This window comes from Chinchilla lanigera, unplaced genomic scaffold (assembly GCF_000276665.1).
Source record: "Chinchilla lanigera isolate Chin_1 unplaced genomic scaffold, ChiLan1.0 scaffold00015, whole genome shotgun sequence".
In the NCBI taxonomy this organism is placed as follows: Eukaryota; Metazoa; Chordata; class Mammalia; order Rodentia; family Chinchillidae; genus Chinchilla; species Chinchilla lanigera.
Window position 1 is genome coordinate 17,882,459 of NW_004955416.1, and position 27,119 is coordinate 17,909,577.

Here is a 27,119-nt window from a genome sequence, read left to right on the forward strand (position 1 = left end):
AGCAAAAGCAATATGGAACACTTGTTGATAAAAGCAGCCATCTGCTCATCCCTACAAAAGGGTGGGTTTCTTGATTACTCACTACATATTGGGAGCGATTCCAAATGCTTTGACGAAGCATTTAGCTAGAATAACAACCCTATGAGGTTTGTATTGTTATTACCTATACTTTACAGATTAATAAATTAAAGAGCTCAGGATACATAAATTTCTCTAAAAGAAAATGTGTTTTAGTGCAAGATAGACAAATCTAAAGCCCCCCATCAAGAACTATGTACTCTTCTCCCACTCATACCCATTAGAATTCTGCCCAAATGATGAGCACATTTTTCTGGCTTTCTTCCACCTTCCAGGCCTCTGCTAGTTCCCATTCAGGTGCTCCCTGAAAATGCAGAGAAACCAGCTGACGGAGAAAGCAGGTTGTGACCAAAGCCTCGTACAGTGGCATATCTGCAGGAGACGTCATGCTAGACTGCAGGTGAGGTAAGTATACAGAGAGACTCTGCGGGAATCCAAGCGAGAGCACATATAACAAGATCAGATATTGTAAGATGCAATGGCAGAATGGAAACACAGAGGCGTGAGGGACAAGACCTTAAATATGAGTCACACTCAGAGTTTCTTATAGGAAGGCAACACTGGAGTTTCTCTTTCCCAGGAAAATGATTCATGCCCTCAAGGTCCTTGGGGAAGACAAATATTTATTTGTTTTAGTGCAATTCTCCAGGGAAAAAATGGGAAGCTCGAATTTTCTCTCTGGCCCAGTTAACCTTTACCACACCCAAATTTCATTTTATATACCCTAAACTAGACTGTCAGATTCAAAAGGCTTTCTAGGTGCTTCAGTTTGGTTGGTCCCCTATCCTGAGAGCTCTGTCTGATGCCTCAAAGGATCATGCCTTGATTTCCCCAACCCCAATAGTGATATTCACTTGGGGTCAGTCTTGATTCTGTTAAGAATCTTGACCTAGGTGTTTCGAACAGCTGAGTCTCCTCCAGGGAGAAAAAGCAGCCCTATCCATGTCTTTACATCAGATAAAAATATGTTGAGCTTCCTGTAACAGATGGAAGAAACTTTGAAGAATAAGGTTTTGCTCAGGCTGGGGATTTAGCTCAGTGGTCCAGCGCCTGCCTGGCAAGTGCAAGATCGTGAGTTTGATTCCTTGTACCGTAGAAAAACCAAAAAAAAAAAAAAAAAAAAAGGTTTTGCTCTTCTCCCTCAAGAGCAAAGCTAGGCAATCACTATTGTCATGTAAGTAGCTCAAACATATTAAGATTTTGCCATTTTGCATCTTTGTCTTCTGGTCAAAGGAAGCCATTGCAGCTCTAGCCATCATAACTATTGTACAGGACAGAAGACTATGGAAGAAGCAACCATGTCATTTTTTTCTTTAATTAGGAATGCAGACACTTTCACAGCTCATCTCTTCCCACATCCTTCTCAACAGATTTCCATGGGCTGCAGGTCTTCCCAAAGACATAAGAGAGACTGACAAGTTAGCAATCAAATTTATGAGGATTATCTCTGAGCAGCCATAGGCTGGGTTATGTATGTTGCCACATCCTTGAAATGTCGAATGTCTCATATCGAGGAACAGTGAGACATAGATGGGTAGCCCATTGCATTGGCCATATTTCTGTCTAGTTCAATACTTTGGCCTCACTCTTCTTCTCTTAAGTTGACTTGCCTTGCTTCTTGCCATTTGGCCTTAAGGTGCTTTGGCTTTGTCCAGGGACCAAGCTGTAGAAGAAATTTGGATCCTAAAGGATATTCAAGGTGTGATGTGTAATACTCCCAGGTTGAAAGAAAAGTTGCAGTTTTTCTCCTGGCCTTCCCCCATCCTGATGTACAAGTGCTAGCTATATCTAGTGTGGTGTGGAGTCCTTACTTCTTTGTCAGGAGGATCAGAGAGAGCTCGGTGGCACACAAAAGATAACAGCTTATTTGCTACAGTATACAGAGACCAGCATTTCCACAACCAGATGCAATGCTTGGCACGTATTGCATACTTTTTTCTCTTGTTCTTTTTTCCCTATGTCTTTCTCTCTTATTTGTTTTCTCTCCCCTTCTTTGTCTTCTGTGTATGTGCACAAACACAGATACACACATTGCTCTGTTTCCAGTTTGCTGATTACATTACTGTCTTTCAATGGCAAGGGTGGGCTCCAGGAACAGTGGCTGAGATGTTTCAAATTAAATGGCACAGCAGAGACCTGAGGCCGGGTCACCGGGCACAGGGCTATGTCTGCCGAGCAGCGTGCCTGTCATACCACCCTTCACCCCCTCTGCCTGTGCAGCTGCCTGCCACTGCCTTCCCTGCAGGTGGCCAGGGCACTTTAAATGGTACAAGGGACAGGGCTTTGATGCTGTTTTATTCTAGACTTTTGTTGAACTCCCCACAGCTGCAGTTGGGAATCTTTTGTTTATATTTGTAAACTAAGTGAATTTGACATGGGCGTCACCAGAGGAAACACATTTGGAACACTGAAATGTCATTTTTACAGTCACACATCTAATCATAACTGCCCTTTAAAAATCCACATAAAATCATCACCCCCAGTTGCCCTGCTCGCAAGCTTAGTGTGGTTCTCTGTGTAATCCCCCGGCATGACAAGAACAAGATTTCATTTTGAGTCAGACTTGACACTGGCTAAACATGAACATGGGCGCTTTATGTTTCTATAAACTCTCTCCTTGAAGGGCTGCAAGTGGAGCGCAGGAAATAGAGGAATAGGTCCGAATCACAGACCACTGTGCTGAGCTTCTTGGGGCTGTGACTGGCAGTGGTGTTTTTTTGTTTGTTTGTTTGTTTTCTTTTGCTTTACTTCATATAATTGAGTTTATTGGTACAATTTAGATATACACAGTGATCACATTCATCTAGGGAATTTGTACTTGTACATGATATATCTTAGTTCCTCTTTTTTATTATTACTATTTTTCAGGAGTGGAAGAGAATGAGGCTGTGCCCGCAGCTCACCTTCACAGAACTGCACCTCTAAGGTCATGGCCAGGGACTTTGTCCCATTAGCCAGCTGGCCTCCAAGTCCAGAACTCACTCTTCCTTTCTCTCTGCTTCTTCTACACTTAGAGTTTTCTCCCAGAAAATCTGAGGCCTTACATCATGGCTGGTGGGTTCATCGCTATCATTAGTTGTAATGTCACATGAACAACCGCATCTCCAGAGTGATTTTTAGGGCTCTTATTACTATCTTGACAAAAACAGTAGGAAAATACTGACTTACCCTCCAATTGATATCTGGCTTCATACAAGACATGAGGAGGAATCCAGGAAAGGGCAACATTCATGGGCTTAGAAAGTGGGCAGAAAGATGGATCTAGGAGAAAACCAGACAAGTTTATTTTCACACCTAAAATAGAAGGAAGCCTTGTTCAGTCCAGAGAATTATAAGACATATGAAGACCAGCAGGACTGGGTTGAGGTATCCATTTATTCCATACCTGTTACATTTCAATTTAAATTCTATGTTTGTCCAATTTATTGCAGCACAAGATTAGCAAATGTGTTTTGGTGGATCCAAGAGAATTCTCCCAAAGTGCTGCTATGTACACTTCACTCTTTTGATCACAATTTTCTCAAACACAGTGTTTTTAAAATGCCTATGAATATATATGGGGGCGTTTTGGCTGTCCATGGAGGCAGGGACCTTGTTATTTTCCCAACCTTCTATCTGGTATATGGCATGTAATAAACAATACATGACAACACCATCAAGAAGTAACATTTTTGTGAGGTAACTGTGAAGCAGGCACTGTTTTAAGAACTGTATTAGCTGATTCCAGGGGCTGCAGTCTTATGTGTGTGTTGACATTGTATTGACCTTTCAACTTATCTTTAGCAGGTAGTCAATAAATATTTATTTTAGCTATACATTACCTGAAGGAAAAATGTGCAAGACTTCAGGCGATATTTGCTTTTTACCCATTTATAGTTTTAAAAGGAAGAGAAAAGCCAAGAGAAGACACCTCAAAGCATAGAAAATGCAAGCAGCTTCATTCTCTTCTTGAATCCCCACACAGGGAAGTGACGGGAGAGCCACACACTCTCCTCTATTGTTCTAAATGGATGATCCTAAACATGTATTTATTCTTGACCACTGAAGAACACTTAGGAGCTGGGGATTTAGCTCAGCAGCAAAGTGCCTGCCTGGCAAGCACAAGGTCATGAGTTCAGTTCCTGGTACTGGAGAAAAACCAAAAGAAAAAGAACACTTAAATCTCTTCTTATGCTAACAATTTTCTGGACACTAAGAGGTCATAAGGAATAAGTCACTGGATGCTTCAGCTTCACTATTGGAAACTTGGTGAACAGAACTCCCAGCCTGTACAACAAATATCCTTTCAGAGGTAAATTCAGTTCTTCTCACCAGTTCACACCTGCAGCTTATTATAATTCTAAAAGTGGAGCACAGATTTGAAGAGTTAATAGACAAAAAAAGCTCTATTAAAAATAGAGCACATCAAGCAGGTCTGATGGCTGTGTTAACATGACTGTGTTGTTTTGTCTCTATAACTGAGTTTCATCATAGGACTTTTGATGAAGGATATTGGAGATGATTTTGTCCAACTTGTTCACTCTTCATATGGAAAGCCGGAAGTTCAAGAAAAATTAAAGCCTTAGAATTGCTTTAGGTAGACTTAGAAATCTCTTCTAAGAGTTATCTCCAACCAGATTTCTTCCCATTGTAGCAATTCCTACAGGAAAATATACATAAATGCTAATTGTGTAAGACATTAGAGAGAGCCAAGAGATGGGTTCAGAAGGGTTTAATGACAAGATAGCATAAAGCCACTCAACAGAACCAAACACAGCAAGTGAGAGAGTAAAAGGAAACAAATATACAGAAAAGTAGGCAGATCAAACATGACGGGAGACTGTTAAGTTCATAGAGACCAGTCTAAATTTCAGTTATAGACCAATTTGTGGAAAGTATCAAACGCCAGAATTAAAGATAATTCCATTACTATATTGTTGATAATTCTATTACTATGCACTCAATTGCATGTTCACAAATTGTACCTCAATATTTGGAGGATTGATTTAAACTTGGCCTTTAAAAAATCACCATGGAGACCATATCTGCCTAACAGTTCTGTTTCAGGCGGGAGCTCATATACAGTCAAGCCCCAAACACTTTTATAAGCATTTAAATGCTGACTAAAACATCTTCCTATCAGAAAGAAATCAGTGTGGATTCATGTAACTAGATTTAATGGAAAGAAATCTCTCTAAAAGGTTAATTTCTGCCTTCAGCAAAACCTTCATAATGGGCGATTATATGGCAAAGAGCGGAGAGGAGAACGAGGAGTGTTCCACGGTTGATGTCATTGTGAAGCAATTTTGGAAAAAATACAACACTCAGGACCAACCCACAAGGAGCAATCCTGCCCTTGTCCCGTGGGGCTGACTAGATGTGACCTAATTGATTGTTTTCCTCTAAAGACTGGTGATTTGATTTGTTCTCAGCAGTTCTCTTTCCTAGCAATTCTCCGGCCTCTACGCCAGGGCAAATCCCCATAGCAGGAGGATAAGAGAAGCATTTCCATGCAGTCTTTTCACTAGGAGCTGCAAATTGTCAGATTAGATCCTTCCCCATGCAGAAATCCATTTTAGAAACCAAAAGATCTGAACTCTCCATATTAATCGAATAACGTCAGTAAGACCTAAATACCACTTCCTCACTTTTCAATATGTTCAGAGAGCCTCAAGTTAATGCTTAGGTTTGGTTCACATCATATTTAAAAATTATTTCATTGTTTCTGTGCATGTTAGGAGATTTATTTTCCGTAGGATGCTTACAGTATCTATAATATGGCTTCTCAAGGGAAGGGTGTTGGAAGGAGCCTAGGGCTAGATTTTAGGAAACCTAGGCTGGACCCTGTTGTTAGCTAGCTGACTACCCCCAGGAACTAATCCCTTTTAGCCCCAGTTCCTCCACCAGTACAGGAACAAGCTAGATAAGATATCTTTTTAATTTCTTCCAGCTTTATAATCCTGTGAGTCCACAATTACACTTATCTTGTCCTTTAGAATACCAAACAGAACCACAAATAGGCATTTAATAAACACTACTAGATAGCATCACATTTTTTTTACTGCATGTCTTCCCCTAAATCATTCCAGCTTTTTAAAGTACTCAATTTAAGATCCTGCAAATTGTACATTTCATTTTGTTTATATATTTAGGCAACCATGATGCCTTCAGGGTTATGGTTATAAATGATGATATTGGCTTGTTTTAAGAAGCAAACAACTCTAGGCAAATGTGTCCCAGTAGAATTCAGTGTGCTTCTACCAAAGGTTCCACCCCCTCAACTCACAAACACACATGCATACACACACACACACACACACACACACACACTTATTTTTAAGATTCAGAATGAATCAAATGAAAATTTCTTCTTAGCACAAAGGTGATCAATGTAATAAAAACAGCAACAGAAATATAACAGCAATCATTTTGTTGCTCCATTTTTTTATGACAAAATTTAGCCATCTTTATGCTGTTGCCTATGAAAATACTTATGAAATTATCTTGGGTAAATCCTTTGTTATTGTTTTATTCCATAGATTCCCAATATCCTGAAATGGATGGCTCACACAGCATGCAAATGTGTTTTCTTTCATTTATTTGTTAAAAATTATTATTTATTTTTTGAAGGGAGTTATGTACAAATAGAGTAAATATTTGCTAAGCACAAGGGTCAAAGTGAAATGATGGCCTGTAAGTAAGCATGTCAGAGGTTACTCTTGCTTTGTTGTAATTATACAGTAAATAGCTCTCCCAAAACATTGCCACCAGAAGTGTGTAATCCTCCCTCACTAGCTGTTGCCAGCCGTCTTCCCTTTTTCGCCTGTAAGTCCGATCCATTCTCATTGGAGGATAATGTTTAACAGACTGCCACCTGCAACACATTTGTCTGCTCAGATCTGCCCTATGTGTATCATAGGACCAGGTTTTACTTTCAATTTTGGGAGGTTTCAAGGGTGGGTGACTTGCCTGCATTCACACTGTCAACGGTTCAGCTGGACCATCTCCTACCTCCTATTCCAGGAGTGCTTGTCATACTCTGTAGCATAGGGAGGAGTGAGCCACTGACTATACTGCTCTTTGTCATTTATTTGTGCCTATTTATTAGCCCTTGGAGCAGGACAAATAGTAAGATTTATGGTGTGCTTTCTTGGGCAAGCAAGCCTGGCAGAGAAGAGAAATGGCAAAAGAAAGGTGGAACAGGGACTGCTGAGATTCACAAGAGCCAAATTGCTAACACCTTTGCTTCTCGGCTTACCCAAACATTAGCACACTGCAGAACATCTACAAAATTAAAGAAAATTACATAGGTGATGCTGGGGAGAGGTATCTTCTGGCTTTTATGTTCTGGAGAGTATGTCCCATATATCTGTGAATGTGATGTACAAAGTGTGATGGAAACTTGTCATGAATATTTTGATTCTAAAGTTTATTACAGTAAAGACACATTGCCAGTAATAGAAAATATTCTAAAATTTCTTATAATATTTAAAATATTCTGTCTGCCTTCCAACATACTAATCCCTTCATTCTTGCCATTTTCTAAGGCAGTTCCAGAAGTCTTCTTCCCCAAATGTCTTTAGTTGTGTTGTCCTGCCTCTCTCAGTGTCCTAAATCAGTTCAAAATCTAGTGTTTATGGTCATTTGGAAGATCCAGGTGATCCAGATCTGAAGAATAATGCAGGTAAAGACACACCATAATTTTTCCCAGTCTGCCTTTCCCTTGGGCAGTACTCAGCAGAAGAAATTGCCATGCTTTTGTGTTTTACCACATTTCATAAAGATGCTCAGGAAAGAGGACTTCCAAAGCTGCTTCAAAATGTTGCAAGAATGTTGGGATAAGTGTTTGACGCGAGTAGCAGTATTTTCAGAGAGGTTAATGGCAATGTGACTTTTATTGTAATACATTTTTAATTTAAATATTCACCATGTATTTTGATCACACTTCCTCTCAGACATTGGGTAGACCACCGAATTGAATGCCACTGATGATAATAAAGACTATTATTAGGAGTTTGTTAGTTATGCTGAAAGCTGAAACATGCTTACTTTCTAGAGATTCCGCTAAAGATCACTAGGCTTACTGGTCATACCAAGCAGTTCTGATGTCTTGGAAGCGCCAGAGTATTGAACTGCTTATCTGAAAGGATCATCAGACTTCTTAAATAGTTGTGTGACATTTTTAATACTGGAACCTCCTTTCTCCTGAGTGCTGGCATTACCTACTTGCTTTCCTCTGAGAGGGTCCCTCTTGGTCACATCGCTAAAGTGGTGGAAATTGGTGTGTCGGGGGGTGTGAGACTTCTGGGTTGGTAGTTGGTGAATGTGATAAGTTTTTAGGATTGTTATACATAAGTAGCCTAATTTGTGCATTAACAACAGGCCTAAGAAAGATAGTATAAATTAATTCCTTGACAATCATGTCTAAAACCACAGAGGAGATGCCTTGGCAAGGTGATTATACCTTCGTTCTTCCCCACCTAAAATATCTAGACCAATTGCTACTACTGTTTATATCAGACTCTCTTATTAAGAGAATAATTCAAAACTTGATCTGAAGAAACTGAATAATGGTCCATAAAACTGCAATAAATATAAAATAAGCAAATAAAGGAATTGGAAAGAAGCGAGAGTAGACTTGGAGTAAATTGTGAAGAAATCTTACATTGACACAACTGTCTAGCAACGTTTCGTATAAAAGCGAGCACACAAGATATAAGTGAAAACTTTACTCCTTTATTCAAATGAAATACCTGATTGCTAGAAATGGTGTAATTAGAAGAGCAATTAGAAGAGGCAGAAAAGCATATTATACATTACACAGAGAAGGATATAATCACCAAGCACATGCACAAAACAATGGAAAAGAGAAGGCAGGCACGAGTGACAGACACATTGCCATCTTCCTCCGCACTTGTCACAGCTTTGGAACACATTCTAGTACAATGGAAAGAACCATAGAGATGAAGCAAGCCCACCCTGGACTCAAAGAACTGCTCCACTCTGGCTTAGCTCAGTAATCTCAAGGGAAGGACTTTCCACCTCTGAGCCTCAAGGAAAACTGAGTTCATTGTCACATGGGATGTGGTCTCAGACTGGGCCAGAAAATCTTCCTGCAGGAAAGCATTCCCTGGAGTCAGATCCTTCCATGGTCTGCATCCTTAGAGCCTTGTTGTCAGTCTTTGCATCTTGTTACACCTCTGTCCTGGGCTGTCTCCTGCTCTTGCCCCACTCTAACTCTTTCCCCTACATCACAGATTCTGCTAACACAGGGGCTGGCCATCTTTAAACTTCAGTTAGAATAGCATCCTCCACGGTCTCAATTGCCTTGTGGCTTTTCAAGACCATTCTCTGAGCTACATAGATCATTATCTTGATACGCTAAGTGTAAATGGCCCTTCCCGGGATCTGATTGGATTAGCTTTTCTTTCTTTGTTTTCTTTTATGTATTTGTATTTCCTCAGAAACTGCTTTACAGAGTAAAATACACATATTTTAAGTACAGAACTCATAGATGTATGTGTATGTATGTATGTATGTGTGTATGTATGTATGTAACTGTCCCAGTACCCATCAGGAATTAGTTCTAGGACCCCTCTCAGACACCAAAATCTGTAGATGCTCCAATTCCTTTATAAAATGGCTTAATAGATGCATATAATGTATGAAAATCCTCTTATATACTTTAAATCATCTCTGATTTACTCATGATGTCTAATACATTGTAAACAGTTGTTGCACTAGACTGTTTAGGAAATAATGATAAGAAAAATGTCTGTATATGTTCAGTAGAGATGTAATTTTCTTCTCCTGAATACTTTCAATTCATGGTTGGTTGAATTCAAGGGTATGGAACCTCTGGAGACAGAGCTTACTGTTTATACACATACGCACATGCACACCCACACATATATTACACTATGAATCTACTTTCTCTGAAGCAGTTACTCCTGTTTAGTCTAATGATGAACGTGAAATGGTGAAGTCATGTAATATACACAATTGTTGCCTCAGTTTGCCCTTCTACCAGTTGCTCAGAGAGGAGCAATTACTGTAGAGGTCTTTGATAGACAGATAGACACAAGACTGGTATGTCTAGTACATTAACATATGAATTTTTTCAATGGCTGATACCCATCATAATTACTGATATTGTGCTTTATGCCCTTATTATAACCTTCTTTGACTAAAATAACTTTATGTGTAAATCAAGCTACCTTAATGCATAAGGGACAGAGATCCTTAGCTTATCTCAAGTGGTTTATTGTGATGATATAAAAGCAGTCTTTCTAGTAACTGATTTTATTCTAGTCAATACTCTAGTTCTAAAAGTCCAACTGCTGTTTTCATAATGTATAGAAATTCTGGCGGTGGTTGACTTGTAGCATCCAGCCCTTCAGATAATTGCTTTAGTGAGTGCAGAATTATGCCTCTACTTCTATTGTTAGGACTGCTTTTCCATAATTATTCCATATGTTTCTCAAATCTAAACTCTTCAATTGGTTTAGAAAGTCACAATGCAGAATTTGGCACTCCTGTTAGAGCTTTCACAATGAGTCATTTCATGAGTCTAAGGAATGCCTGTGAATTTACTAGCTTCTTTTAGGTCAGAAGTCAAATCCATGTACTCATGGTCACGAAAGCATGGCCACCATAGTGGGCCCTTCATACTGAGACCTTTAGAAACAGGATTGGGCCTGGCAAGGGCAAGGTCATAAATTCAATTCCTGGAACCAAGAAAAAAAAATAGAAAACTTCAGAAAGAGGGTCATGTACATGGTAGATGTGGGAGAAGTATTCAGAAGAAGTCAATACCACTGTTAGGCATCTTGCTTAGCTCATATAACTGAAAATTCAACAAATTTTAGGCTCAGCATAATGTCTCTCATTTTGTTCAGAAAAGATCTATCTACTGGGGAAAATGTAAGAAGAAACAAACTTGGAGATGGACGTTGCCAATGTGGACCATACCTTTCTGCACTGACCTCTTTTCCATGGGTAGGAGAAAGGGAAGAATCAAGGGAGGCACATAGATCTCAAGGGAAGGGGAAGGGAATAAATAACAGGGAGGAGATATGAGAGGAAAGTAGAAGAGAAATTTAAAGACATGGAAAGAAAGGAGGGGCGATGAAGCAGAAATTTATATTTTCCTTCCATCCTGCACTAGAATTTTCCTATTTTCTCTAGTCCCTTGATGTTCAAGTTTCCCTTCAAGAAAAAAGTGAAAGTTCTAGGAATTATCTCAGCACTACTTAGTAGATAGCTGCTTAACATACATAAAATAGCCTGCACACCTGTATAATACAGAGAAGTTCTCTACCTTCTCCAGGGTATTAGAGAGAACATCATAAGTGCACTGGAAGTGAGTATTTAGGATTGGTTCCTAATTATCGGGGTTATAATACAACTCGCTAAGTGAACCCGATGTTTCTGCGGCCTGTAACCACACGTGGTACTGGTTAGGACAGTGATTCCCACAGTGTGACCCTTCATTCACCAGGGAAACCTGTTATAAATGAAACATGTTAGACTCTACCACAGCTGCTGAACCAACCTCCAGGAGCAGGGTTAGCCACCAAGGTACTGTTTCTGTGGCTGATGTTTGAGAGCCATTCTATAGACTCAAGCACCTGGACAGCATCTGGTGCCAAGAAGTAAAGTTACCTGGGTAACCTAGGAACACCGTGAGTCTGGTATCTTCTCTTCCCCAGTTGCCTCTATGCTTTCTTTTGATTCTTAATAAGTTTCAGAGCTGTCATGCATCTTGGTGCTGAATAAAGACCAAGCATAGAACCTGAACAAACAATACGCCTGCTAGCACGCTTCCCATCCATTATGCTTTCCAGGATCAGGATTCATAGAGGAATTGACATTTAGCTTTTCAATAGAGGAGCCCTTCAAAGATAACACTGCAACTGACAGGGCACTACTTCAAAGTAATATGTGGGCCATACACCTGATCAATAGGCTCTGGGCAACCTTGCAATACAATTGAGCCTTGAAGCATTCTGTAAGATTACACACCTTTCTCCCCTAAAAGGGATTAAAAGTTCCCCATGTCTTGTCAATGAAGACCACTCATTGTACCACTGGAATAGCAATATCCTTTCAAGTAGAAGGGCAGCACTTATCAGCTAAACTATTGTAGTGTGAACATATACATGAGTGTACATTTGTGTGCATGTGAGCAAGCAGTGCACACAGAAACATATGTGAACACACAGTCTATCTAGGCCTTCAATTTAATTTAGAAATTCTACTGTAATGTGAAATCTATACACACATGAAGTAATACAATCAGGATATACTTAGTGGAGGATCTTTTTTGTATGTATACATGTTACAAGGGTTTTATTTTGGTGTATTATCCACAATGATGACTACAAAGGGTGTAATGATATCATGGCCTCATAGGGAAAGTAGAGGATTGTGTCCAATGCACAAGATTCTAAGCCTTGATTTTGCCACTTATTGGCCATTATGACTTAAGGTAGATTTTCTTAGCTTCTCTAAACGTAGTCCATACAATGAGGAACATAACACTTCACATGAAGCTGAATAGGGAGCATTTTGTGAGATAATAATATGGGTGAACACACTGCATTTAGAAAGTGTGAGATACTGAGCAATATTATAAAAAGCAATAACCCTCTTTTTAGGGAGTAAATAGTGAACTTTCAGAGATATGATGGACACATGTGAGCTATTAACCCACCATAAAAGAGATAAATGACCAATTAACCGAGTGTGAATGAATACAGTTAATTGCATAATAAATGTTTTAAAATAGGAAAACAGAGATGGTGCGATTTGTAGAAGATACTCACATCAAGAGAAAATGTGAGGTTTGAACCACTCTTTAAAGGGAGGAAGAGGGCTGAGGATACAGCTCAGGGGCACAAATGCCTACCTGGCAAGTGTAAGGTCCTGAGTTCAATTTCTGGTATCAAAATAAATAAATAAAATAAAGGGAGGAAGGAAGGGCAGTAAAATGTGAGGAGGTAAGAACATACAGGGACCTTTAGAGATGGTGAAGAGGCAGCTCTGGCTGAGAAGCGGGCTCCAGGCCCTGTGATTTTGCAGACAGACTAATAAAGCAGGCAGAGTAGGCAGCACTGCAGCGGCCCTTGAATGTCAAACTAATGCATCAAGTGGACAACTGAAGGAGACTGTCTTTCCAATTCCCTTTAATCTGTCCTAAACCCACATAATTCAACAGATCTAGTTAGCGCTTCTACCTATTCATCATGTTTTCAAAGTTATCTGGTGTACAGGGGAGGTAAAGAAGGAGGGAAGGGTCTGTGGTTCAGCTCTTACCGTCTTCCAGCTTCATCCCAGAGGCTCTGTCTTGTGGCTCCCCCTGCGACACTGCTGGGACACAGACCCTTGGCCTTTCTTGTCTCTTCTTTTTTCTTTTAACATGCTTTCCCAGTCAGATTGGAAGTCTCCTTCTGCTCAAGGCTTTTCACAGCAGCTTTGATAATAAACTGATGAACATTTCTCACGGGTACCTACACTAGCCTTTCCGTCTATGTCAGTCATTTATTCTGGAGCTCGGTTTTCGCATTTTAATTCTTTTTTTCAGTAACTGCTCTGTAAAAATCTTTTCTCATTTCCTCTTTTCCACATAGGTTGTTTCATTTCAAATCTTTTCACATAGTTTTGGATAGTGAATGAAAAATTCTTTGAGCCCCTTTTTGATCATGCTTGATATTCTGTGTCATTTAGTGATGTAATATGTAACACTTCAGTTGATAACTACAATTATTAAATGTTGTCAGTTTTCTGCCTTCTGTTTAGTTGCTCTTTTATTTTTAGGTTTTGCTTTTAGTTACGCTTTTTGAGTTATATTTCTCACCATGGTTTCATTGGTGGATTTCATATATTAATACCATTACTAATTACATTGAAGCACTACAAAATAATAGTATTGAAATAAACTTTGTCTCCTATTTCTTTTCCTTTTTACTTGCTTGTTTTCTGATTCTAAATTAGTTACTTCTTCAAGGATGTATCTTTACCTCCTGCCTAAATTAATATAATTCCACCCAGTCAATAGAAGATTGAAAAATGGCAAAAATTAACTGAGTTTTCACCTAAGCTGAATACAAGAAGTCTTGAATTAGGTCCCTATAGAGTACATACCAGTTAATTATGACTTTTTTGGTACAGGCCTGATCTCCTGGACAGCACAGCCTTCCACTCAAGTGTGCAGAATTGTGTCAGGTACACTAAGTCAACGATATGAATTCGAGATGGAGAAAGCGGGAATGGAAGACACGGCACACATGGACTCAAGATTAGAGCCTGAACCACAGGGAGTCTGCACATTTCATGCTGTGCTACCATTTAATTACATCCTCCCCTGAAACACTGCACAGATCCAAGCCCCAAGTTTATTTCTGAGATTGAATAGGAAGAACATAAACACTAACTCAAAGACAGCACTCTGTATGTGTGTGTGTGTGTGTGTGTGTGTGTGTGTGTGTGGTATCGGGAATCGAACGCCGGGCCTTTGCACTGAGCTACACCCTTAGTCTTTCTTTCATTTTTTACTTTTTACTTAGAGACACAGGTTTCCTGGATCCCTAAGTGGCTTAGGCTGGATTGAAGTGGGAGTGTCCTGCATCAGCCTCCTAGAGTGCTAACATTACAGGCATGCATCATCATGCTTGGCAAGAGCATATTTATAGATAGATCCATGGAGTTGTGGATAAGAAATGTAGCACAAACCTGGGTTCAAATCCCATTAGCAGTGTGCTGTCCATCAATGCTCTGTGCCCCAATTTCTTCAAACATAAAATGAGGACAGTTATAGTACCCACCTTCTACAGTTGTGAGTATTAAATGAATTAGTGACACAAAACTCCAAGACTGTCTCTGCCCAACAGAAAGTGTCATGTAATATTTGCTAATATTACTATGGCTGGTAAATAAAATTATAAAAACAGCTCAGATAAATTTCGCTCTTATATAACCCCTCCTCTTCTGATCATGGATGGAACCTATAACTATCATAAGATTTCCTCTGTGATGATGGCAGGTTTTATGACCAGAGGGAGATTATCAGTGTGGTCTAACCCGATTATACCAGCCTATTAAAGCAGAGCATTTTCCCAGCTCATAGAAGACAGAAACAGAGATTCTAGGGGAGAGGTGCTTCAGCAGGTTGCTGCTGGCTTTGGGATGCCAAGGAATGTGAGCAACTGTGAGCTGCTGGGAACAGTCTGCAAGGGGCAGAGGAGCTCAGTCCTACATCCACAAGGAATAGAATTCAGTGAAGAGCTCTACTGAGCTTGGAAGCAGATTCCTACCCTGAAAGTCCAGATGGGAAGTCAAGGGGGTAGATATTTTCATTTCAGTTTTGAGGCGTTTTGAACAGAGATGGTCTCTGCGCCTCTCACATACAGAACTGCAAGAAGATAAGTGGGAATTGCTTTATGATGCTAAATGTGAGTTAATTTGTTTTGCAACCATACAAAGAAAAGGCGCACACACTGATACTACCCCTGGGGTTAGCCTTCATTCCTGAGGCCTGGGGCAGGTCCACCTGCTCTTTGTCTTTGTCCCACCAAGGTGTCTCCTAGCCTGCAGACATCTGGCTATACCATCTTCCCCATACCGTCTGGCTCAAGGTATTATGACACCAATTACAGTGTACTGTGAGAGAGCTTACTATCATCACTTCTATTTATAATCTTTCTCTCACCACAAAATCTCTGCTCTTAACAATGATCACCACCTTAATTTCCTTAAAGATTCTACTTTTTTGCATTCATATAGGCTATTTTCTTTAGGGGTAAGGAAAAGAAAGAGGGAAAAAGATGAGAGGGAGAGAGGGAGGAGGAAGGGAGAGAAGCAGAGAGAAGTATGGAGAGGTAGAGCAGTGAAGAGAAAACAGGAAATGGACAACTACTTCTTGACCGTTCCCAAGGATTTGAATGCGGACATGCATGCTCTCCCATATCCTTTCCTTTGTAACGTCAGATGTCTGATCCTGTCGTCTTATAGGAACCTCACACAAGACGCAAACAAATGAGCAGAGAACAACTAAAAACCCAAAGGGTAACGAAAATATTCAGAAAAAGAGAAGCAGGACTCAGGAGAGCTGTCTTCCTGGAATATTAATGCCTTATGGCAAACTACATGGAAAGAAGATACATAGAAAAGGTACCAGACAAGTCCTGTTTTTCCTGTTTCTCTTTGCTGAGAGGCCTTTTTGAAATGGCTGGCTCACTTAGAGCCCTGCTTTTTAAGTAGAAGTTAAGCAAAATGGAAAGGCAGTGATTTTTAAAACATTGAAATAAGCAGTCCCAGCTTCACAAGGTAAATTGAGAATCAGTTGAAACGAAGTAGCAATGTGTCTCCTTTCAGATCTCCGGGTGTAAGGGTGCAGTGAATCCCTCTCATCCCTGTGCCAGGGCAGCTGCAGAACAGGACACGGACAGAATTATAGTCACCAGGGGAACACATGACGTTGTTCAGCACACTCGGGGACATGATAAATAGACACCTAGGAAAAGTAATTTCCGATCCACAGCAGGCACCCAAAGGGAAAGTCTGCTTATCCCAAACCACTCTGATTTTGTCAGGGGCCATTCTATGCTATGATATTTACTTAACCTCTGTTTGACATTCATCTTCAAAAATATTGTACGGAACATTTGTTTGGGGGGTGTACGGTGTGCGTCTCACACTTCCCTTGCACTTCACTGTGTACCACCATCAGCCCACTGGGAGATTTCTTCAAAAGGTCACCCATCGTTTTCCTCCAGAAATAAGGAAGGAAAGCTGAGCAAACTTAAGATTAATAGGTACATAGGGAAACAAAGGGTTTTGACTAAACTTGAAAATAGGAAGATGAAAATGAAAGATCCATTTGTAACTGAGTTTTAAGAAGAAGGTAGAAGACAAGTTTGCTCCAAGACACACACACACACACACACACACACACACAGATCTCCATATTCCTCTCAGAGCTCCACATCCTCTTCAGAAGGCTTACATTGTGGGAAAGTGGGAAGAACGCACTCAGTACAAATTCTAACTTGATCTCTCTCCCAGCCCGTCAGTCTACTAACCAGCTCTCAGACACTGTTTCCTCATCTATAAAATGTGGACAGTAATGGTGACTCACCCAAAAGGAGCTTAGGGGATAAGCAACACTGAATCCAAGGACTGACTGATGGAAAGTGCTCATGGTAAGTGTTCATGATAAGCAGCTTTTATTAGTATTCATCATTTTCTTAAAATGTCCAACTGAAATGAAACTGTTCTAGAAATGAATTTTTCAAGTTTTTTTTTTGCTTCAGCTGAATTCTCTTTGGTTGCCTTTCTTTATATTTTTTTATTCCAAATAAATAACCTCATATTCAATTTATTAAAAATACTGCTACAACCCTGCCATTTGGAGGTAGTAATTCGTTTTATTTTCTTTGTAATCTTATTTCATTTTCCATTCTGGAGATCCAAGGCCTCATGCATGGTCGGCAAAAACTCCAGTCTTGAGCTACAGTCTCAGCCCAGGGAGTACATTTTTACTGAAGCTGGACGTCAGGTTTCCATTCATGCTAGAAGCTGCTTTTTTCTCTCTTTCCTTGGCCTCTCCTGCCAGGGTGCACCCCCAATTCTCTGATTGTCTAAGGCACAGCAGAACGGCAATTCATCCCTCTCCCAATAATGTTCCCATTTGCATATCCCAACACTCTTAAAACTGCCTCGTTAAGCAAAGTCTCCATCTGGTTCTGATTTGTACCTTTGGAAATTAGGAGACCTTGAAGAGGCTGAACAGGGTTTGTAAAGGTGATTGCTACCTTTCCCTATCCTACAGTTGCTAAGTGATGGCTGTCTCCTGCGTGCTGCCTGAAAGTGCGCACTGACTAGAGAATGAAGCGTGTTTAATAACTATGAGCTCCTTTTCCCTGACCCTCTTGCACACATCCTGTCCCAAAGAGCCAGATTTGAATGTTCTTTGGATTGAAATCCTGAGCGTGTGCAAAGAGGCAGAGAGGAAGCTGGGCCCCAAATGCTAAGAGACAAGGTCGATGAGGGCAGCTGGCACAGGCCCAGGAGGAGGCCAGGGACAGGAGCGGGACTGTGTAGAAGCTCTCTCTTTGAACAACCAACAAAGAGTCAGCAAAGAGGACGGGGCAACTGCACAGTGAGGAGGAAATGGGCCACAGAGAGTAGCCTCACCTCTCTCCTCTCCTCTCCCACGGCAGCAGCAGCACACTCCCATTTTATTGCTTTCAGTTCTCTAGTCCATCTGTCCAAAGGACCTATAAGAGCACATGAAAATGAAGTAGAGTCTTCTCCACCCCACCCCCAAGTTTGCTGACTCAATTCATCCCCCTCTCCTTTAGGCCTTCCTGTTTATGTTGTCACTTCATTTTATTTTTTATTTTTAGCCCTGATTTCGGAAGCTTTTATTCTGCTGGCCATTGGCAGAGTGTCAACGGCATGGCTCTCAGCTCTGAAAGGATCATTGTACTGGTCTGGCCTTAGTCCCTGCAGAGACAGAGAGCCAGTATAGCCACCTCACGCTGCCTCTTCACCAGCCCGGCCAGCCCGGGCCTGTGGCAGCGGGCTGGCCAGTGCAGTGCTGACGGCTATGGGAAATATTAGCGACTTACATTTCAGCAGACGCAAGCCCTCCCTCCCAAATGGAGAAACTGAGACTCAGAAGGGACTGGTCCTGCCAAAGTCATTCATGAAGGTGGCAGAACCAGGTCCCAAGCTTTGGACAGTTCTGGTGTAATTCTCTTTCTGTACATTAGCCAATAACCTATGGAACAAAATAATCGTTTCTTAAACTTCACCAGTGTCTGCCCCATTTTGTTATTTACATGATTTATTTCTTGACTCTGAAAGTACTTACAAAAAACTAGGACCTTGGTAGGAACTCTTCTCATTGTGCCCACGTGCTCTTCTGTTACTGTTTTTCTTTAATACACATTTTGATTTTATTTATTTTGTGCCGTAAGCCAGGAGCAGCAAGCTGCTGTCCCTCGCCTCCTCAGACTGGCTGCAGTAGCAATGAAGGGACAAGCTTCAGCTCCCAGGACAATGCTCTCTTTGACAGGGAATATACCAAAGCAGAATTACAAGTGTGCAAGAATAAACAAGGCTGGAGTCAATCTAAAGTTGTTTTACACTCTGTTTTATTAAAGTCAATGCATTTCCGTTCCTATGTGCCCAGCCTAGGCTTGCTTAATTATACACACCCGGGGCGAATGCTAATGGAGACAGAGGACAGTTGGTGATTGGAAACCAAGGCCCTTTTCTGACCTCTACAGGCCATTTGGAGGAAAAAGGAAGCTGATTCTGGAAAATTACAGACCAGGAGGCACTGCAGCGAAGAGCTGAGGGAGGATTTTCCTAGATGCTTCCTTCCTACTCTGAGTCAGCTGGACACACACGTGTCCCACTTCGCTGCAGCACCGCTATCCATATTTAATAGGTTACTGAGGCAACGGGTAGGAGGTCATTCTTAGGAGACCTTGCAGTGGAAATTAAGATCATGATCATTCAACACATATTTCATGAAGGCCCACTACGTCATGGGCAAGGTGCTGGGTTCTCAGGATGCAGCAGTGAACAAGTTCATCTTTGTTCTCCAAAAAACTAGTCTGGTGGGAGGAAAGAGGAGCTCACAGGAAACACCATGCAAAAACTGACAGGATGTCTTTACGATGTTGTGAGGTTTTAGAAGCAAACCATGTTCCCGGAGGAGAATGCACGTAAGCACACGATGCAGGTACTTGTGTTAAGAAAGGAGATGAGAAACATAAACAGGCTCAATCAGCAAGGGTTCAGGTTCAGGATCTGCTCATATTTATTTATCCTAGGACCATAAGAAGCCACTGACAGATGTCAGCAGCAGAAATAGAAATCCGTTCTCATTCCAAATGCCATTTTGCTGCTCAAAGAGTTGGAGCGGAGGCAAACACAAAGTTTAGAAGAATGAGAGGAAATCGTTGTTTAAATCAGGATGAAAATTGCCCCAAACAGAGGAAGCTGTGGATTAGTTCAAACTAAAGCGAAGGGAAACACCGGACCACACTGACAGATTCACCCTTTTAGTAAAGAGCGGAGTATCTGTTCTGGACTTGGGTTGAGCACCAGGGATCAGATTTCCATTGACATGGTCAAGCTTAGGAACTTGGAGGAAGATTTTAGTGAGAGTGGGTGGAGATAACGAAAGTCTGACTTAGAACCTGTTGAGATATTGAGAACAAGTTATTTATATTTGGGTTAAATATTGAAAACAACAAACAATAATATGTTTTCCTAGAGGCACAGAGTTGTTCCCTGGCCTCAGATAGGTCCTTAGAGGTCATTGAAGACAGGTGTTTTTCCTTGATGTCTTTAGCAAACAGATTGCACGTAGTAAAGTCAAGATTCTATTACTTAGTAATTATATAGATTATGGTTCTCCAGAGGAACAGAATAAAGGGATGTTTTAGGCCGTCTGCACACTTTGGAGCCAGAGGATTCAGTAGCTACTCAGTTCAAGAAACTGGAAGCCCTAGAGCAAGAGGAATTAAGGATTCAGGGCCAATCTGAGTCTGAAGGTGTGGAGGTTCTCTGGAGAGTCCCTGGCATGAATCTGCAGTGAAATGCTCAAGAAGCTAGAGTTTGATATCCACAGGTAATGATAGCATGAAAAGAGACAATTAGGATTGAGCTTATAAGTACAGGATGACTTCCTCCTGCTTCCTCTTTTTCTTCCATCCAGGTCCTCAGCCTATTGGATGGTGTTACCTATAACCAGGTGCGGATATTTCCTCACTGAATTTGCTGGCCTACATGCCAGTCATCTCTGGAAACACCCCCAAAGACACACCCAGAAGTATGCTTTAATAATCTACTAGATGTCTCTTAATCCGTTCAAGTTGACAGTCATGATAATCAGTACTTTCACCTATAATATAACCATAAGAGGGAGGGCTCACCTCACTCACCTCATTTGCTGTATTGTGAGTGATAAACATGGCAACATGCACAGTAGTCTGAAGCAGTTATTGTCAGCAATATTCATATTCACTAATGCTACCTGCAATTGCCCATTGCTGTGGTACCATTTATATCACTTCCTATGGGGAAATGGAACAACTGTGCATTGGGAAGTCATACTTCTCTGGGATCAGTTCCACTTCCATTCTTCACTAAAATTGTCACTGGGAGTATAGCTGAGCTTCGTTTTGAAGGTGGCAATCACAATGCCAGTCTATCCTACAGTTGGGAGTGAGAGTTAAGTGAGCGATTATGCAATTGCCTGAGAGGAGCAGGGAACCAGGCAGATGTCTCCTTAGTGATACCTTCTAAACTAATATCCTATTTAGACCGGAATGTGGCTGGGACCTATTGATATTCTGTCTAAGAACATTGGTTTATGTAACCTCCACACTCTGGATGCTTGGATGGCAGACCTTTTGTCTTCTTGGCTTCCTCACATTTCTGCACAGGTGCTACAGAATGGATCTTGGTGCCATGTCTTATCTTGCCCTGTCAAACTCAAACACTTCAGCTGGATTGCTCCAAAGAATCATGTGTAAATTTTATTATTTTGTCAGGGGGCTGGTCATAATACTTGTCTGTTACCAAGAAATCATTTTAAGCCCCGAAGGCTTTACAGAGCATAAAAGATCACGGGAATCCCCCAGTGTAGAAGATTCAGTTTGGTTCAGGTATGTCACCAGCCCAGCACCCTCCTTTGTGTGGTAGCTTGTTATAGACCTAGACGTAGTTAATTCAGTAATTTTGCAACAGACTGCATTCTCTCCCAAGGGGTCTGAACCTATTTTGCTTTGTGACCCAAATGAACCTGAAATACACAAAACATTTGGAGACCAGTTTGTGACATAATAATGAGAGATGAACCTTTCCTTATACCTGGAAGATCTCTATCTGTTTCTGTGTGAGAGGATGGCCTAAAATCATCCCTAGCCACCTCCGGCCTTTATAAATGTGTGACTGATGATAAAACTTCTGTCATCCTTTATTGTTTTCCTTAATCCCCATACTTGCCCTCTCTCTCTCTCTCTTTCTCTTTCTGTCTTTCTCTCACTTTCTGTGTGTGTGCATGTGTGTGTGTGTTGGTAGGGTGTGGTAGGGATTTCAGCCTATGTTGGCACATATGTAACAAATGTTTTATATTATTAGTTATTAAGTTATTTTATTATTAGCCACTGAAAGGATTCAAGCCAACCCACTTTTATTTTCAAAGTCCTTTCTTAACACTCACTTTTATTTAGATAATACTTTTTTTTTTTTTAATCAAGAATCAGGTGGGCATGCATGAAGCCAGTTTGCAACACAAACAAAAGAGGACCTCTGTGGGGCAGAGAGCAGCAACTCCAGAACTGAGGAGTTATTGTTGTCCAAAAAACTCTGGTGGTGAGTAGCATGCTACTGTCTATGTGTCTTTCTAAGATGCAAGCTTTTGGGAGCCAGAGTGAAGAGTACCAGCAGTACAAAATAAATCCATCACTAACGCTAACCCAAATGGTCAGACCCACCGCGTAGGTCACTGTGCTGAGTTCCTAACGAGATGACATGGCAGGCATTCCATAGAAACCTCTTTTCTTGTCATGTGGCAGAGGCTCCTCTTGGAATATGAAATCAACTCCACAGCTAAGTTTTCCAGGCTGATAAACGGAAGCTGCACATGTGAATTTCTCCCCCTGTTAAGGATTTAATGTGACCTTCTGGTGTTGGCAGCCCTCGATGTGAGCTTGGAACTCAGGGGTCAGGTCAGTCTCACACGTTCTTTGTGGCTGTCAATTCTTTTTCTGGAGGCTTAGAAGAACCCGGAGCCAGTGAATGGAATTCTTGGATGCTGATACTCACCGATGGGACTGCAAGAAGCGTGCAGGCAGCCAAGCTGGCACAAAGCACCCTGAGCTGCACAGCCAGTTCCTGCCGAAGTGAGCGCGTGGTCCAGAGCACCTGGATACATGCTCCAGCCAGCAGGGAAACACAGAGATGCTGTCCTTCCATTGTCACTGCTGTGTCTAAATGTTTGCTTTATACAGGTGAAGACAAGGCCACCAGGCTCCTTCGCAAGCATGCCTCACCCTGGAAGCTGTCTTCCATGGCAACAGCCTGCTGGAGAGGCACTATGCCTTTATAAGATGCCCTTTTAGTGAAACTATTTTTCTTTCATGTAGCACCAACTCTGATTGAAGATGGAAAATCAAAGAAATTCAAAGAAATATATGAGATTTCCTTAAGATGTTAAATGTCTGGTTTGGAAGCTAGAGGTCAAGTAGGGGAACACATTTCCGTGAACACCTTCAACATGTCAAAAAGTCTGCTCCATGCAATGAGAGATGCAAAACTAACAGCAGGCTCATGCATTTTAGAGCTCACTACTCAATACTGCCTGAGGTGAGGGTATACAAAGCATATAAGTCAAGTTGGAAATGGTAAATGTGCCGCAAAATAAATGTATAAATACTGCAATGGTGCACAGGTTATGTAACTTGGCTTGGGTGTGTAGAACAGGTTCTATGGGACAAAGGTGAATCTGAACTGGTTTTGATTGCCCCACATAGGGTCATGGAAGAGGAGAAGCTGATCAGAGACAAGGGAAATATGTGAGATGGTTTAATAAATCAAGGAGGTATACTTAGGGTGTTGTGTGACTCAACAAGTAGTATGTGTGCCAGGAGGGGACAATAAAAGCAGGCTTCTGTAGATAAACTTCTTCTGCTTCCATTTCCTGATGTACCTGCAGCTTGTTGGGGTCCTTTCCAGTTCAGCATCTTGTTGGTTTCCAACAGTCAGCATGGCCCCAAGTGGCACCCATAATCTTCACCTCACTGCAAATATTCTGTTCTTCAAATGTCATAATATCACAGCCTGGGATAGCCTCACGCTGGTGAACAACCAACCCCCGCACAAATGCCAAACTGTAGGGCATGAGCAGGTTGGGACTACGGTACTGAAGCATACATGCTGGTGTTGAGCCCAGTTCTTGACACATCTCTGCTGGAAAGTCTTGTAGATCTCCCCTGTCACATTCAGAATTAAGTTTAGTCCCTTCATCAGGGCACAACTAATATTATTAAATCTGACTGTTATCTAGTTTTTCTATTTAATCTCTTGTTACTTTCCTCCTTTCTCAATATGCAAATGTATCCTTTAACCAGTAACACTGAACGTTTTAGTCCACATCTAAACTTCACTACAGGTCTCTATTTCTCAGCTCTCTCTATTTCTTAGCATGTATTTCCCCACGTTTTACCTGTAGACTCATGCACAACTAAATTTTCTAAGTGACAACTACTTGAAATTTCTTGTAGCTGACTTTTATCAATGAAATCTTAAATGTTTTGCATATTATCCTTTACATAGCTCCATATTATCCTTCACATAGCTATATGTCCCTGTACTAAATTAAAATGTTAACTATTCTTATCAAGTTACAGTAACTTGAGTCCACAGTAAATTTTGTATGAATTAATAAAGTGCAGGACACACAGTGGACAATTAGTTTACTTTTGTTGTATAGATAGACCAATATTATTTTATAATATAATATTACAAGTCCCTGATTTTTTCAAAAGTTTCCTCATTGAAACTTAGCTGTTACTGTCCCTTTTTCTCATGAGCATGCAAAAATTAATTTGGGCTGAGGTATTAATTGTGGACAATGAGTTAGTATTGCTCCTACCCCTTCCCCCGCATCTACATTTCAGCAGTATTATTTCCTTGACTCCTTAAAGCAGCGGAGAAACAGGAGAATTATGCATTCCTCTATTTAACATTGGCAAAAATGTATGTGGGAACAGTTAAGGGATGCTGTTAGTTTAGAATCTGAATTCAGTGTCTTGTTATTTCCTTTAAACTTCTTACATATGCCATGGAAATGTGATTGTCTTAATATGAAGCATTGCTCTGAAATTTCTGGGCTGCAGGAAGAAAATTTGTAAAATAGTTGGAGACAGAAAAGATTATCAATAATGATATCAATTCCCTAAATCACAACACGTATGCCTTTTTATTATATCTTATGTTTAAACTGTGGCAAGATTTTGATCAGCATTTTTCTGCTAATCAAGAGGAACAGAACACTGCATGTTTTCTCTGGAATTATTTGAATTTTTCCAAAACTCTCTGGGTGGTCAATGGTATATCAGGCAAAATCTCTTTTTAAGATATATGATCACCCAATATGCACTATTTTATTTGCCTTTCCCTTAGCATTAAAACTTTAAATTTCAACTGGGTCCATCTCAGATAAAGACTATATTTTCCAATCTCTCCTGCAGTTACTTTTGGCCATAGGACTACTTTCTGGCTGGTGGGATCAAGGGCAAATACCGTGTATAGTCTTTCGAAAAGTAGGAATCATGCCCGGTTTGGGGGTATCCTTTTTGCTTCTGTCTGAGTTGCAGAGAGAAAAGCTGATGCTGTTCCAGGAATGCTAGGTCAGGAGTAGAAGCAACACACAGTAGAGCTAGAGGACTAGAAATTGGGTTCCTGTCATCATGCAGCCATGATACCAGCTCTGGCCTCTGGACATACATGTGAAATTCTACATGAAAGAAAACTACACTTGATCTTAGCCAAAAGGCCAAGAAGTGATACATGAAAGAAAACTTATATCTTGACAAAGCTACTAGTATTTTGAATTTTCCATCTCTAAATATCTAAATCTAATTTTGGTTAAATACATATGACATTGAGTACACCCCTATTAGCCTTAGCACACATTCTTCATATCACCTCCCAATGTCTATCTGCCTTCCTGACCTCACCAGTCATGCCTCTGAGCTGCTTCCCACTACACACAGAAAGGCTCTGAAGGCATTCAGTCTCCTAGGCTCTTCCCCCATGTAACTTCCTTTCCAGATTCCTTCCAGTAAGAATATCTCTTAATCATATGGCCCAAGAGAACATTTTTTGTAACGGTGGGAATACTTACATAGAATTCTTTGTCTTGTGGAGGGGAAAAAGCCAACACTATTTTGCAGCATATGCCAAACTGCACACTTTTATATTCTGTTCATCTTTAGGGTAACTTCATGGTATATAGACACTCATTCTTATTGAGAGTATAAAAACCCTGAAATTTGGAGAGATCTAATTACTTGCCTAAGATTTCATAATAAGTAATGCCAGATTCAGGATATGAGCCTCATCTGTCTGTCTGATTCTGAAGTGAATGCATTTTCCAGTGTACTATGCTGTCTTCCAGCACAGGTTTAATGGACTGAATATGCAGGGTTTTGAAATTTGTGAGGACCAGTGACCATCTTTTATTCCCTAGAATCTATTCTGGCCTGTACTAAATCCATAAAACCTATACTATTACAGACCTGAAGGATGACACTCGCAATTACTTGACTGCACAGCCTTTTATGTTCAATCATCCAGTACCTTCTGGCCCTTCCAGAACCCTCAGAGTTTCAGTGAGGCTCACATTCGTTCTAGAAAGCTCACATGCTATGGTAGACGTAGCACTCATGTATGGAAAGTCACATAGAGCTATGGCTGAGAAGCCAGGAAGAAAGCCCCACCCCTCTGTTTGCAGTTGGCTTCAGCTTCAAGCATGGAAATACAGGAGAGCTCAATGTTGGGTGGAGAGGCCCCGTGGAAATCCTGTACTATGGGGTCCCATTCTAATTGCAATGGCAACATGCATAGGCAGTACAGCAGTGTAGAAAAATGTTACAATCATGAAGTACCCAGATTTTATGCAAAGGGAGCTAGAACAAAATCAGAACCTCACACAGACCAGCCGTTTCACACTGTGTGTGTCTGAGTCCAGTGTCTGCAAACAGAATGTTCCATGAACTTCAGGACTACAGGACAGTGTTTCTGCTCTGCTCTGTACCCTCCTCTTCTTCTCCCTCATCCTGATTGAAGGTACACTCCTGGATCTGCCGGTCTAACTCAGCAATGCTCCCTTCCTGGTCTGAGCTGCCATCTGAATTGTAGTCAACCTCCTCCATGCAGGCCGGCTCGTCGTCGAGTTCTGTGTTGTTGTTCCTGCTGCACCTGCCATGGGTTCCCAGTGCACGGAGAAAAACAGAAGGAGGGGAATGAAGGGA

The 27,119-nt window shown here is 41.0% G+C and overlaps 1 protein-coding gene across 3 annotated transcripts in view; it reads right to left on the bottom strand.

The window, feature by feature from the left end:
* Nucleotides 1–3,298: 3,298 nt before the first annotated feature.
* Nucleotides 3,299–27,119, bottom strand: part of Agbl1 (ATP/GTP binding protein-like 1) — an 800,368-nt gene continuing 776,547 nt past the window's right edge. For 2 of the 3 annotated variants that reach the window (XM_005381584.2, XM_013512654.1), the window contains exon 23: nt 19,206–27,066. In XM_005381584.2, coding sequence (XP_005381641.2) covers nt 26,871–27,066 — 196 coding nt within the window. In that variant the 3' untranslated portion in view covers nt 19,206–26,870. Of the gene's footprint in view, nt 3,340–19,205; nt 27,067–27,119 lie in introns of those variants that run through there. The other variant, XM_005381585.2, reaches the window with a different exon arrangement.